This window comes from Neofelis nebulosa, chromosome 1 (genome assembly GCF_028018385.1).
Source record: "Neofelis nebulosa isolate mNeoNeb1 chromosome 1, mNeoNeb1.pri, whole genome shotgun sequence".
NCBI lineage: Eukaryota > Metazoa > Chordata > Mammalia > Carnivora > Felidae > Neofelis > Neofelis nebulosa.
In genome coordinates, this window is record NC_080782.1 from 171,673,544 (window position 1) to 171,689,905 (window position 16,362).

At 38.6% G+C, this 16,362-nt stretch overlaps 1 protein-coding gene across 8 annotated transcripts in view; it reads left to right on the forward strand.

The window, feature by feature from the left end:
* NALCN (sodium leak channel, non-selective) overlaps positions 1–16,362 on the forward strand; it is a 333,612-nt gene that overhangs the window by 242,204 nt on the left and 75,046 nt on the right. For all 8 annotated transcript variants that reach the window (XM_058743569.1, XM_058743534.1, XM_058743516.1 and 5 more), the window contains one exon: positions 16,233–16,306. In XM_058743569.1, the coding sequence (XP_058599552.1) occupies positions 16,233–16,306 (74 nt within the window). The remainder of the gene's footprint in view (positions 1–16,232; positions 16,307–16,362) is intronic.

A 16,362-nucleotide genomic window follows, 5' to 3' on the forward strand; every position in this document is an offset into this window, starting at 1 on the left:
TGGCTTCTGTCTACTTTCTCATTTAACATTATTTTTCACTAACTGAAAGTAAGATAACAATTACAATTTTATTCCATTATTGTACAGTTATGAGAACATAATATCCTAAAATATAATGAACTAGCACAGGCACTGCTCCTCAGTGGTATCTAAATCACTCAGCATTGTAAAAGAGACTAGAACTAGAGCACCTGGGTGGCTCAGTCAGTTAAGCATCCGACTCTTGATTTCGGCTCAGGTCATGAGCTCACGGTTTCCATGAGTTCTAGCCCCAATTTGGGCTCTGCACGTTGACCATGTGGAGCCTGCTTGGAATTCTCCCTCTCTTCCTCTCTCTCTGCCCCTCCCCAGCTCTCTCTGTCTTTCACAAAATAAATAAATAAATTTTTAAAAAAATTAATAGAAGATACTAGAATTTTTTCATGAAAACAGGCATCCCCCAATCTATAAGTTTGGTTGATTCAAACACACAATAGCTGCTCTTGTACCAGGAAAATTATAGTGATGGTTAGGTTATCCTTCACCCCAGGCAAGCTTCATTGGCCCCTATCTGGATAATCTACAATTGGGAGAATATTATTTATCTCCTCGTGAGCTCCATTCTCTGGAGACATGCTCCAGTTGGCAAGGTGGGGTGTAGAGAACATATTTTCTCTTCATCTCAGTAGCCACTACCCTATCATGGCAGCAGCGAGAAGGTTTACCCACGCTACTGTTGCTTCTTAAAGCCTTGGCTTTATTTAGGCTGCAGGGAAAGTCAACTTCCCTCCTTTGACGTTCCAGTGTTTGCAGCTTCAGCTGCCATCGCTTCCTGGCCGTCCTCAGAAGTACCTGGGATTTGTTGTCTGTGTTGAGTGCCATTAGCCCAGAAAACCCGACACAGAGAAGCCCGCTTAACGAATGTCAGCATGAGGATGCCCCAGGGGAGCAGAAATTGAAGAGGAAGCAGTCTAGTATTTGTATTTGTAAACATGCCAAGCCTTTTTTAAATTTTTACTTAAAAACCCTAAAGCCACATAAAATTACATAAGCACATGACAAAAATCCTGAATAGAGACCATACCCTTTGTAGCTTCTGATAAAATATTTTTCGGCGAGCACTTGGAAATTTCTGTGACAGCCCCAGCTGCCTTTGGAAATGCCTGGCAGTGTCCAGTGGATGGCAAGGGCTTTCTCTCTATATGAAGAAACTCTCCAGCGTGGTACAGCACAGATTGAGGCTGTTTTTCCTCAAAGGGTAGTAAGAAATAAAAAGAAAATGTGAGGCCGGTCTAACAGTGATTCCCATGACATGAAAAAAAGGAGCACTAAAGTAAAACTTTTCCATTAACGCTGACCTGTAAGGAGAAACTTCTGAGTCCCGCAAAGCTGACCTCGTGTCAAGGAAAATACTGAGTCCCCAGGAACATGAAGATCATAAGTTAAGGGATAAAAAAGAAAACACGACAACGAACGGTGGGGGTGGTTTTGGTTATGCAACTGGAGGAACATGAAGGCACAAAGGCACATGCTGGGCAGGGTACTGTCCGAGTTATGACCTTGGCTTTGAACAACCATAAATAATTCCATGGCAACCTTATGCTGCAGGGACCTGATCACCTTTATCATGTAGTTTAAAATACCTGTCCTTCTCCCCATAAACAGTAAGCAAACAAAAACATAAAATCTTTAAGTTGTTGTTGCAGATCCTAAAGGAAAAAGACAGAGGGGCACTTGGGTGGCTCAGGTGGTTGAGTGTCCGACTCTTGATTTCAGCTCAGGTCATGATCTCACGGTTTGTGGGATCAAGCCGTTCATCAGGCTCTGCGCTGACAGTGTGGACCCTGCTCGGATTCTCTCTCTTTCTCTCTCTCTCTCTCTCTCTCTCTCTCTCTCTCTCTCTGTCTCTCTCTCTCCCCTTCTGCCCCTCTCCCCCTCAAAATAAATAAATAAACTTAAAAAAAAAAAGACAGGAAACAGTGCTTTCCAACTTCTCCCTTGTGGTGAATGGCTGCCCTTCCAGACTCCATAGAAAATGGCATTCCCAAGGCTAATTCCCTCATTCCTTTCTCCTCCTACTCTCCCACACCTGGGATGTCGGCCAGGGGTTCCCTCTCCTGGTTAAAGGATAAACCTGCATCTCTTGAGAGGACGTTTGTACTTTCCAAGCAGAAGGAAATCGGGCAATGGTTTTCTACCCATTTTTTGTCCAGATTATTGAAACTAAACCCTGGGTTTCTTTAGTAGAGTGTTTTTAGTAAACTGAGGTGTGAACGTGCTTCTCCAGTGGCTCTGGTAATAAAAGCAGCCCATTCACAGGTGAATCGTCTCCATAATGTCAAGGTTTGCACTGTGGTTGGTTGGAACTGGCGACTCTCTCTGCCCTTTAGCTGAGCTCGCCAATCCTTCTGCCCTGCTGCCTTGGCTGCTGTGCCCTTTCTGGGGTCAAAACCTCACAGCGTGTGGAGAACATGAAGGAACTACACACTCACATCAGCCTGAGCTTGGTTTCAGCTCAGGTCATGATCTCACAGTTTCGTGCATTCAAGCTCCGTATCGTGCTCTGTGCTGGCATCATGGAGCCTCTTTGGGATTCTCTCTCTCTCTCTCTCTCTCTCTCTCTCTCTTTCTCTCTCTCTGCCCCTGGCCCACTCATGCATGCTATCTCTGTCTCTCTCAAAATAAATAAATAAAGTTAAAAAAATATAGAGTATTTCTCTGACAATAGGGCAACATCTGCCTCTGTCTTACCTGCCTCCTTTCTGCTAAGCATATACAGCAAGTTCCACAGTAAGCCTCCACAATTATCAGCTAACACATGTACAAAGTGAGGGAAGTGATACAAGTAATTACTATGTTTTCTTTGCCCTTTTTATTTCCATAAGTCTTCAGCTTCACTCAGTCATTCAGCAAACATTTATGGAACACCTGTTGTTCCTCTGGCACCTGAAAATTCAACACTGAGCAAAATGTGAGCAGTGCCCTTTAGGGGCTTTTAGTCTCGTGGGGACAAACGTGTAAATGCAGGGGGGTAAAAATTGTTGCAGGAACCTGAGACAGGATCCCTTACAGGAGCAGGAAGCTTGAGCATTGTAGGAGGAAGGTGTTCCAGGCAGAGAGGGAAGCCTGTGGAAAAGCACAGGACACCGAAGATGCTTGACATAACTTCATGAGAAGCAGAGTAGAATGGTGATTATGACCAGTCATAGTCATAAGTGATGTCGGTTCCGATCCTCATCTCTAGAGATAATTCTTATTTTCAGTGTTTGTCATGAGGATTAAATAATAGATTATAATATGTTAAATGCCTAGCATTGCACTGGCATAGCTTATGTCACGTGCCTCTAACACCAGATAAAAAAGATTACCGATACTAAACCATACCATGAATTCAGACTAAGCAAATAGACTTACATTCATCAGTCAAGACAAAGGACTTTTACATAAACAAATTAACCTCCAATTCTAACAGTCTAGTTAAGAAGCACAATATACTAATTATTGATTTATTTTCCTTATTGCTCATGAATATGATTTTTTTAGTCTGATTTTTTGTGATATTTCAGTTACTACCCTCATTGCCTACATAGTGTCTCAGATTCTCAAAAAGTAAATTAAATTGCTTTGTAAAGATTTACTCTTCACAAAGCCTTGTTGATTGCCAGACAGCGTTTTGTATTTTTCTGTGTGATTATAGAGTGTTTGATGATTTGTTCCAGTAACTACATACAGAGCAAGTTAACTGATCTATAATTTTCAGGATGAACATTTACTCACCAAAAAAAAAGGGGGGGGTGCGGAAGAACAGCCTATTTTCATCTTTAGGGCTTTTACTCTTCTGAAAGGATTTTCTAAAATAATAGCTTAGCATCTCCGCGGTGCTATTCAAGACGCATCTCTAGGAGGACAGTGGGAGATTACATGGCATCACCACCTCACCAGGGGCCGGATAGCAGAGTTACAAACCATGTGGTCGGGGGGGGAGGGAAGAAGCCACCAGACAGAATGTGAAAACTCTCTGGACTTCCGGACTTCTGTGTTTAGCTTACAAATGCATTAGTAGGTGATTGATTGTCCATTTATTCACAATAATGGAGAGGAAACAAAAAGATACAAAATATAAATGAAAACTTTTTCTTTCATTTTGATTGGCCTTTGTAGTATGTTTTCGTGCTGAGATCAAAGTACAGCTGAGTTTGAGTGCACATCTTTTCATTTCAGTTATTTCTTGAGGCCCTTTCTATGCACACAGTGAGCTGGGGTCCAGGTAAAAATCGCGTCCTGGCGTCAGCTAACACAAGAGGAGAAATTCCCGGTCAGTGATTCTTCTTGCAGAATATTTAGTGGTATAATCATTTTGGGTCTGGGATTATAAGTACTTCAAATTCCTTAGGTGTACATCCACTGAAGTTCAAAAGTAAATGCATCTAGGATCAAGCATCATCTGTAGATAATACAGAAGGCTTTTAACCACAATTTTTTGGTGCTGTCTCCAAAGCAATGATCAGAGCTGACTTTGCAACTAAGCCTATCTGTGAAAGTTACATTTAACTCCCCTGTCTCAATGTTCTTCTCTTTTAAGTATAGTTTACTCTTAAGTTTTACTTTCCCGTTAAGTGTAATACCGATCCCAATGTGTTAACATTTGTTGCTGGGGCTGGTATATTTGGATCTAAAGTTCAAATACAATTGAATCATAATTGGAGAGCAAGCACTGCTCCCAGAGTGCCTGGGATTTTAAATTCACAAACACCTGCATGATTAAAAGCATCTGGCATTTTCTCCCAGAATCATAAATCCACTCTTTTTTTTTTTTTTTTAATCTCTGCAGGTTTTTGGTTTTTGTCTTTCTGTCTATATGAGCTCTAAGCATGAAGTGATATGCTTAGGTATATATTATAGTGTATATTATGGTTTCCCACCAGTAGGTAGCGTACTTTGAGCATACCTGTTTTTGACGATACTGGCTCTCCCTCATCTTCTGAATCATCGGCATCATTACACTGGTCTAGCGATGTGTAAGTTGTTGGAGATTCGGCCAAATCTCCAACGCCGCTCGACTGACTAAAGCATTGTCATGCAATCTAGTGCAAAAACAGTCAAACCAATTAAGTTTCCAATCATCTGGTTTCTAGTTTCACAAGATTTTCCTATCAAGTGAATTGGTGCATTTCAAAATAAATAGGCTTCCTTTGTAATTTTTACCTGATTCACATTTGTTATTTCAAGGATTCACTTCATAAGAAAAAAAATGTAGTACAGAAAAGAGTCATCTCTAATATTAAGCAATGTATTCATTCTGTAAATACATTTCAAGAACAAATTACAGGCAGTACTGGACAGTGGAGAGAAATGTAGTGGACAAAGAATCCACCATCCGTACCATATGGAGCCTATGATCCGGTGGAATTCACAGAAAGATAAAAAGGTGTTTCACACACAGAGCAGAAATCAATGGGTATGGGTGCCCTTGGCCCCAAAGGGCGACTGTGAAGGGTGTGTGTGTGTGTGTGTGTGTGTGTGTGTGTACATATTTATATATTTTTAAAGTTTTATGTCTGGTGTTTTTTCAGGGTTCAGAATTTATAATGTTGAAATAACAAGATCAAAACTCTTGACCCATCATCTAAAACTCCCTTTTCACAAAATCCACATTCTAAGGCATATTTCAAAGCTTCATAACATGCTATTATAACAGTACTCACCTTTGCATACATTGTAATGTGACTATTTTAATTTTGCTGCTGCCTACACTAATCACCTTTTTAAATTCTTTCTTTCCAAGCATAATGTCAATTTTATAAAAAGTTGATTTTATAGAAACATCCTGCTGTACACATGATCTGTCCTATGCGCCATGGTATTAGTTTTCAGTTCACAGGTGCATGAAAAATTAAAATACGGCTGAATGATGTACCTACCACCTTCAACCTATGTAATTTTAAGTAATTGCTTATTTCCAATTATGACATTTTATGTGGGAGACTTATTCAATAAAGCAGCTAATTACAATAATTACACTACACCTTTCCAGCAGAAATGACATTCATCAAGCCCTGTTCATTGGGCCATGGTTTTGTGCTTTATGGTCATATGTTTTTATAAATGCATTTCCATTTATTGTCAGCCTGTTAATATTTGAAAAATGAAAAAAGGAAAAACATGACTCTCAAACTTTTTCTCAGTTACAAACAGAAATACGTTGTTAACAACTCCAAATCAGAAAAAGTGAGCTGAATACTTAGAATAGCTATGGTTTTCTGTCTCAAGTAAATACTAATGGCTTCATTTTGAAGGAGGTTACCAGAGAATACAGGTGTTCAGACTAAGCACAGCAGCATTCCAAAGGAAGCTACTATTCCCTGATAGTCTAGGGTTACTCCCTGGTGGTTGAATAAATGAATTAATATTCTACTTAATTGAAAGTTGTGATGGATCCCAGATTTCAGCAATCAGTAAATGTAAAATATAAATACTCTTATCATACTGGTATTAATAGGTGAGAAAAGTTATTGATCTCCTTTCGTGCTTCAGGGTCATTATTCTGAAAATCAGGTATGCATATACGTACGGAACAAAGGAAAAACGTGCTAGTTTAGATCTTGCATAAGATTTGGGATAAGAACAAGTTATATGTATAAACCAAACCTTTCATGTCAAATAAACAGCATTGTATTACAGTATAGTTTGGAAAATCCTTTTTTTATACTGTTAAGCCTTGTGACATTTTAGATACACATGTTTAGTGATGAGATTTGAACATTGAGCTATATAATCTAGACTTAATTATAATATTTTAATTTATAATTTGAGTGACCTAAGCAACATAATTTCTATGATTGTCAGATTTCTTACCTGTGAAAAAGAGATAATAACACATACCTATGAGTATTAATTTGAAAATTAAATTACAAATATGTGTAAGATACCTTAGTACACGATCAAAGAGCCAAGAAAATTAATAAGGATTTAGGATATTTGAAATACACAGTTGACTAGCTTCCTGTAGTGGGCATTTATACAATTCTTCATTTAGCGACTTGAGAACATTCTTTTTTTTTTTTAATTTTCTATTTATTTTTTTGGAGAGAGAGAGAGAGAGCATGAGTGGGGGATGGCAGAAGAGAGGGAGACACAGAATCAAAAGCAGGCTCCAGGCTCTGAGCTGTCCACACAGAAGTCACCAGCTCAGATCATGACCTGAGCAGAAGTTGGACACTTAACTGACTGAGCCACCCAGGCGCTCCAAGAGCACATATTTTGATTGAGGCACACCTAAATGATTTACAAAACACGACCACTTACATACCAGAAAGGAATTCTAAACATGAACCAAATCACTATGCTAGAGAAGACATTATTTAACAGAAGTGTAATAAGATTAGAAACTAAATAACAACCAGAAAACACCAACACTTTTCAAAATTTAAAAATCACTTTTAAATAATTTCTACAGCATAGAAGAAACCACATGGAAATAAAAAGTTTCTAGAACTGAAAACTAATAAACACTGTGTAGATTGAACCTATGAGAAGCAACCAAAGGCATTTTTAGAGGGAAAGTTATACCCTTGAGTGCATATTTAGCAAAATAATAGAGGCTGGCACTAATCATCCAAATATTTAACTCAAGAATTTATTAAAATACCAACCAAGAAAACATTAAGACAGTGGGAGGGGAAAATAAGTATATTTTAATCAAATAGGGGGAAAAGAAGCAATAAGTAATATTAGTAAAACTAACATTTTGTTCTTTGAAAAGACAAATAAAAATGATAAATCTGCATTAAAATTCAACAAAAAATATGTAAGGAGTCTTCCGGCATAATGATAGAAGCATTGGCATAGTTTTCTTAATCTCCTTGAATTAAGTAAATAGAATACCTAGATAACATGAAAGTAAATAGAATACCTAGATAACAACCATAGACAATATTTACAACAAAATTAGGTAATCCACAAACCACAAGTAAAAGCAGCTGTAGACAAAACAATAGCCACATGGTTTGCAAGGTGACTTGGTCTGTTTGGAATGCTACAACACATACCACAGACTGGGTGACTTCAACAACAAGCGTTTATCCCTCAGAGCTCTGGAGGCTGGAAAGCCTAAGATCGAGGCGTCAGCAGATTTGGTGTCTGGTTCTTCTTCCTGGTTCACAGATGACTGCCTTCTGGCTGCGTGTTCATATGACAGAAAGAGGGAGGGCTCTGGTCTCTTCCTCTTCTTATGAGGGCACAAATGCCATCATGGGGCGCTATCCTCGTGACCTCCTCTAAACATAGGTACTTCTCAGAGACCCCTTCTCCTCATGTCTTCACACTGGGGGGCTAGAGCTTCAACACATGAATTTGGGGTATAACACATAGTATTGGTGCTGTTGGGGAGGAAGCCAAGTTAGTTACAGGGCATGTAATGTCTTTGAGACTGGACCACACCTGCTTAGCTCCACACAAAGAAAAACATCCAGGAGTGGAAACAAACTTGACAGGCCAGTGACAAGAGTGATGAGGGGAAAAGTAGATCCAGATAAAATTGGTGGTGTCTGCTCCCTATAACAAAGCCAGGAAATCTCAGAAAGAAGGCTGCCATATGGTTCACTATGTTAAAACCACAGAAGAAGACACTCTGAAGCTAGAAGGAAATACTAAGGTGTTCAGGAAAACTGTGTGTAAGCATGAGCAATGGAAATTTATCACAGCCAAATTCCCTACAAGAATTGTAAGAGACAAAGAATAAGGAACAGAATACTGTCCCAATAGAGTGAAACTTACTCTAAAGACCTACCTACCAATGGCTCAAACGGTAGCATTATATGGGAAAATGAGTTAAAAGACATATGGGGATGGAACTGGAGGGTATTATGCTAAGCGAGATAAGTCAATTAGAGAAAGACAGATATCATATGACTTCACTCACATGTGGAATTTAAGATACAGAACAGATGAACAAAAGGGAAGGGAAGCAAAAATAATATAAAAGCAGGGAGGGGGACAAAACATGAAAGACTGTTCAATACACAGAGCTAACTTAGGGTTGTTGGAAGGGCTGTCGGGGGGATGGGCTAAATGGGTAAGGGGCATTAGGGAGGACACTTGTTGGGATGAGCACTGGGCGTTATACATAGGGGATGAATCACCAGAATATACTCCTGAAATCATTATTGCACTATATGCTAACTAACTTGGGTGTAAATTATAAATAAATAAATAAATAAAATTTAAAAAGACATACAGATTACATAAGACTAGAATAGCAACAAAAGTAAGAAATTCATACATAAGGTGCTAGAATTCAGGAAAGAAGTACAGTTGACTCTTCAACAATATGAATTTGAGCTGTGCACATCCACTTACGTGCAGATTTTTTGATAAATGCAGCACAGTACTATCTGTAAATGTATTCTCCTTATGCTTTTAATAACATTTTCTTTTGTCTAGCTTGCTTTATTGTAATAATACAGTATATAATACATATGGTTAGTTATACAAAATAATGTGTTAGTTGACTGTGTTATTGGTAAGGTGTCCAGTCAACAGTAGGCTGTTAGCAGTTAAGTTTGGCGGGGGGGGGGGGGGGGGGGGGGGGGGGAGGGGGGGTCAAAGGCTATGTGTGTGTTTTCAACTGAATGGAGTGTCAGTGCCCCTAACCCTTGCATTGGTCAAGGGTCAACACTATTAGTAAAAGCAATGAAGACTAAACTAGGCAGAACATAAAGTGATTACATACATCAGATGATGCCTTTAGAAAACTAGGAAGTAAAAAAGAGGAAATTTGAAGACATCAAAAAGAAATGAAGAAAGAAATGAAAATGATTTGAAAGAAACTGACAAATCAAAGAATTTCAGTGAAGGTCCCAGATCTGTATTATAAAGATCCTGAAAGAAGAAAACAAAAGCCATAGCACAGAACAGCATTAAACTTTTCTGAAATGTAAAAAGATTTGAAGCTATATATTGGAACTGAAAACATCAATAACAAATGACCAAAAATAAGACATATAGCAGACAAATTACAGGACTTAAAAAATTATATATACATATATATTTAATATATTATTTTATTATAATTAATTATTATATTATATATTTTATGTATTATATATTATATATTTTTATATCATTATATTATAATTAGTATTATAATTATAATATAATAATATAATGTAATAACTTAAAATTATATATACATATATATGTTTAACATATGTCTTTAATGTATCACTCTTAACTATAGAGAACTAAGGGGTACTAGAGAGGAGGTGGTTAGGGGATGGGCATTAAGGAGGGTGTAATAAGCACTGGGTGTTATATGTAAGTGATGGATCATTAAATTCTACTTCTGAAACCAATATTCCACTACATGCTAACTAACTGGAACTTAAAAACTTAAAACCAATAATAATAATAATAATAATAATAATAATATAATAATAAAAGAAAACAAAAATAGGTATCAGCTCAAAATGAACAAGTGGCTTATAAAGGGAAGAACATTTGATTACCATCAGACTTTTTGGCAGGAATGCTTTATGTCAGAAGAAATTAGAATCACATATATAGGATACCCAGAAAAAGAATATGTCATCCAGCTTTCTTATGTCTAGGAAAACCGCCTCTCAAGTTTAAAGGAGAAAAGAAAACAACTACTATTAGGATGTAAGAATGTAAGTAATGTTGTTCCTATGAGTCTTTCCTGAGGAAATTAGTAAAAAACATGCTTCAAACAACCAAAATGAATTCCAAAAATGACTCTAAGACATTAACATAAGAACAGGTGGCAAACATTCTTAAACTGTGTATGACTAACTAGGACCACATGAGGATTAAAATAAAGAGAAAAATATGCAATATCTATTTGCTCTGCTAATATGAGTATAGTACAAGTGTACAAATGAGAGGAAAATGGTAAGAATGTATGCATTTTTTAAATATCCATTAGTTGTATTGTGTTAGAATAGGTATTGTAATGCTAAGACTAGTGCCTATGAAATGTGAAATAAAAATAATGAGTAATTGGCAGATAGTCTAATGTCTGTTATCTCTGTATATTTGATAATCAAGAGTTTTGATGTGGGGTGGGAGGATACAGAAACAGAAGAGATACAGATGTCATATGGAAGAGATTAGGTAAAAGTGCAGAGTCCTGAATTTAAATAGAAAATATCAGAATAAAATCAGGCAAAGCCCTCGAAACAGTGACCCACTCAGTAGCGAAGAGTATCACTAAATTGTGTTCTTGAAACCAAGGCTTTTTGGAGAAAAATGGTAATTTGGAATAGGAAGCATATACAAGATGAGCTAGGGATATCTGGCCATACTAATAACAAGGAAGCTTAGACAAAGACTACTAAAGTCAGGCCAAAAGAACCCATGAGCCATTTTGAAAAATCTCCCAATGCTCTTTGACTTCAGATGAGGATAATGATTGTAATGGATTGAAACCAAATATATTTAAGTCCTTAAGTCAATAATGACATTTTAATTTTTTTTATTTTTAAAAAGAAATTTTTAATGTTTATTTATTATTGAAAGTCAGAGAGAGTCAGAGCGTGAGCAGGGGAGGGGCAGAGGGAAAGGGAGACACAGAATCTGAGGCAGGCTCCAGGCTCTGAGCTGTCAGCACACAGCCCGATGCAGGGCTCGAACTCAAAAACTGCGAGATCATGACCTGAGCCGAAGTTGGACGCTTAACTGATGGAGCCACCCAGGTGCCCCAATAATGACATTTTGAAACTACTAATTGGTCACCTTCAGAGGATGATAGAAAACCAATTAATTACATAAAAAATGAATAAGTAAAGGTAAAGAATCAACATCTACTTTGCCTTTTCCATATGAACTGTACTAATGAGTAACCAAATAGTGCATGAGAGGAAGTACTTCATTATAAACGTGTTCCAACTAATAAATGAGAAAGAAGTGTCAATTTTAGAAACTGAATGAATCAACGATCTAAACAATAGACATCAATACTACTAACATCACAAAAAGAGGAACAATCATTGTGTGCCTTCTGATGAAAAGCTACACCACCACCTGTGGTCTTGCCAAAACCATCAAGTATGAGCCAGATGAGACTCTGGGTCCAACTACCAATTTACAAGAGTCATAGAAGACAGAGGAGCATGTGAACTATGGCATGAATGTGCACTTGGGAAAATCCACACTCCTGGAAGCTCCAGGTGACATGCCCCCGGTCCTTCAACTATGGTTGGGGGAGGGGGGCGGCAGGCAGGAGGTGTACCTGTAGATTAAAAGATGTTAAAGAAATTGCCAGAAAATCAGCGAGATCCATCCATTGCTGTGTCCTTCAGCTCCGAATTATTCAACCACAAATAACTGCAAATTTGAACCTCCTAAATTTCACGTTAAAGTGCATAGTTCTGAAAATACCTTTTAAATTAAAATTTTAAGACAAAAAAAATCTCTGTGCTGCTTGAACATTTAATTTTTGTTAAGTTTATTTATTTTGAGAGAAAGAAAGAGTGCATGCACAAGAGGGGCAGAAAAAGAGAGGGAGAGAGAGAGAATCCCAAGCAGGCTCCACACTATCAGTGCAGTGCAGAGCCCAATGTGGGGCTCGAACTCACAAACCCTAAGACCATGACCTGAGCCGAAATCAAGAGTTGGATACTCAACTGACTGAGCCACCCAGGTGTCTCTTGTTTGAATGTTTAAATGTATTTTTGATAATTCAGTCAGAGAATGTTTGTCTTCTGGAGTTGGATGTATTAGATTTACAAACAAAAGAAAACCACCAAAAAGGGCTTTTTCAACTAATCTTTTATTTTCTTCAGTGCAGACTCCGTGTAATGTCATCCATACCCTTCCCTTTAAGTCCTACATGTTTGATGTGTTTACATCCAGAAGAAACATTTACTGGCACCTGCCTTACCTGTAATTTAAACTTCAGGTCTAAAATTACTTATCCTGAAATTGATTTCTGTATTCCTTATTTTGATCATTTCAGGTGACTGTCAGTATCTTTTGGAGCCAGAAGAGGGCACTGCAGAGCAGCATAGCTCTGAGTACTTGGGACTAGCAGACAGTGTCCTTTGCAGAAAAAAAAAAAAAATGTGCAAAGCTCTACTACAGAAATAACAAAAAGGTGGGGGGGGGGGGTACTAGATAATCACTATAGGCTTTCTTTATTTACTAGAAAAAAGAACCGTTAAAATATATAACTAAATACGTATCATATATGTTTAGATATAGATATAGATAGATGACAGATAGATGTAGATGCCAATGTTTCTTCTTTGAAAACATCCTGAAGCTAGAGGTAGCTGGCTGGCTGGCTGGCTGGCTCAGTGGGTGCAGCATGGGACTCTTGACCTCAGGGTCATGAGTTTGAGCCCTATGTTGGGCATAGAGCTTACTTAAAAAATCAGCCAATCGATCAATCAGTAGATCCTGAGGCTGAATCTGAAGTTCTTCTATTAGAGTATTTATTCTTTTGCTACCTCTGCTGTTAAAGAATCAGTTCTCAGGAAGTTCCTCGTACAGATTAATAGTGTATTTTACTTTAACTAGTTCGGGTTTAGGACAAAGGAGATCCAGCAGCCCTTTAGCAATCTTAGACGGCACAGAAATAATTTTGGAATCAATATAATAAATATTATCCCCAGTTTCTGCAAAGGTTTTTTTCTAACATGAAGAACTCTGTGTTAAGTGTCAGCTGCTCAATTACGGGGCAGTAGGTAGGTGACTGAATTCAGACCATCACCTTCACTAAGGGAAAGATGACTAAGGCATGTCAGTGTCCTTCAGAGATGAAATAAGGGGAGTGGGGTCCAGACCTCTCCCCAAACCTGCAGTCTCGGGGCCTCCGTAGCCCGGGCCTTTCCCATGACAATGTGTGTGCTTAGGAACCAAAGGACAAAAGCACCACCATGATGAGACCCTTCTGTCTCTGCAAATGACTTTAAATAACATTCCTTGGGAGATAGACTGTCAGCTCTAGGAGGTTAAATCCATGCCCAAAGTCACCTCACAAGGGGAAGGGAGGAGATTTAAGAAAGTTTTAGGATCCATCATGGTAAACAGCCTTCCGTGCACTACCCTAAAAATGTAACTTCTGAAAAAAATGGCATTCACCCTTATTTCCTTGTGTGTACATTAACTTATTCTTCCATGAGTTCTGATGAGTAAAAAAACCAATTCAGTTTTTCATTATTGAAAATATATGAGTGCTCCATCTTTCTTCATATGAGGGAAATTGCCAATGTGTTCAATGATCTTTCCCTTTATTGCAGATCTGCTGTGAAATACAAAAATTATATTGCTGGATATGGTGTTATCTAGGTTGTCAGGTGTGGCTAAAAAGACCAGTTTGTGCCTGTCACTTCCTCTCCAGCTGTGGCCATATGGACATGTCGGTCGACAATACAGTATTTGTTTATAGGCTTGTTTGTTGTAGAATGGAGCTCTGTGACTTTGTACCTGAAGTCACTATGTTGTTTAAAAGAAATTAGACAGTCTGTTTTTACTGGATACAGAGTTGTTCTGTCTCCTGCTCATTTTTTTTCCTCCCTCAAATCTGTTGGAAACACAGTATGCCTTACAGTGTTTCTTCCACCAAGCTCAGCACGTAAGCATATCATCTGTGCTGGATCTCTTTGCCCCACGCATGCATTTCCAACTGCAGTCCTTTGCTCACAGCCTCCTTTGCTATGAAAATCTGAACCATCCTTCAAGGCCTAGTGCAGTGTCCACTTCTTCAGTGACATCTTTGCTATTTCAGATACAGCTATTTGTGCCCACCCGAATCGTGCAGCCTGCTCATCTTTTCTGCTGGACACAGCAGCCAGCACCTTACTGTCTACTTTTTACTGGTAACCTCATGCATGATAGCCTTGCCTTTGTAACTAGGCTTTTGGATTCAGGTAAACAATTCTGATTTGTGGGTAAGCTGTATCTCTAATAGTCACTAATATCATACTAAGTGCTTAGAAAATCTAACCTGATCTACTGATCAAGATGAGTAGGTCGTGGGGCACCTGGGTGGCTCAGTCAGTTGGTTGTCCGACTTCAGCTCAGATCATGATCTCATAGTTGGTGGGTTTGAGCCCCGTGTCGGGTTCTGTGCTGACAGCTCAGAGCCTGGAGCCTGCTTCGGATTCTGTGTCTCCCTCTCTCTCTGCCCCTCCCCCACTCGCACTCTGTCTCTCTCTGTCTCTTGAAAATAAATAAATGTTTAAAAAGATGAAAAAAACAAAAAAGATGAGCAGGACGTTGTCCAAGTGTTATCTCTGGTCTGACTATTGGAGTTACCCTTCCTAGTTATTTGTTATTATGAATCTGCCTAGGTTGGCATGCTTCCCTGTTCTTTCTCTGCCCTCTGATTGCCCACTTGAGTTTCCTGCGCACCTGTCACCCCTCTGACTTCTGCAACTATCAGGCAGGACAGAGCTGAGTTTGAGGAATCTTCTGTTTTATAGGCAGCCTCCAGGATTTTGTTTATCTTAGTGCTTTTCCCTGGAATAATTTCATCATTGCTAACTAGGAAGCAACCTTGAAAGCTCATCTCATTTGTCTCCATGTCAGTGGGCAAAGCAACTCCTGAACTCATCGTTCAGATTAGTACCAAGTCACAGGCTAAGACCCTGAAACAGGGGATGCCTGGGTGGCTCAGTCAGTTAACCATCTGACTTTGGTTCAGGTCCTGATCTCACAGTTCATGGGTTCGAGCCCCATGTCAGACTCTGTGCTGACAGCTTGGAGCCTGAAACCTGCTTTGGATTCTGTGTCTCCCTCTCTCTCTCTGCCCCTCCCCTGTTTACACTCTGTGCATGTGTGTATGTGTATGTGTGTGTGTGTGTGTGTGTGTGTGTGTCAAAAATAAATAAACATTAAAAAAATAAAAGAACCTGAAACAGGTGTAAAGTGGATTAGAGAACAGTTTGCTGGACGATAGCAAGAAGCAGTCCAATATTTGTCTCAATGCTACATTCTCTGGATACTGAAAAGCCTATTCAGATGTAAGACATTATTACTAATGAGCACAGCCAATGTATCACCACCATAGTTGTGACGTGTGGCCCCACAAGCTTGTTTGCATTTCTGCCCAAATAAAAGTAAAAATAGAAGGTAAAATTAAAGAATAGAATCACTCATATAATGATGTGTCAGTAAAAAAAAAATTATGTTTGATGTTTTAATACTGTTCTCTATATAATGTATGTAATTATTTGTCAGTATATTATCCCTTCACATTCCAAAACTAATAACCCACACTTACAATTTTTCAGCTTCGCAAGTCTGTCTTCAGCATCAGGGCAAGGAATCTTCTAGAAAAAGAGACTGCAGTCACTAAAATCTTAAGGTAACACCATTAAACACTGATACATATTTAACCCTAGTGGGATTATATCCAGCAAA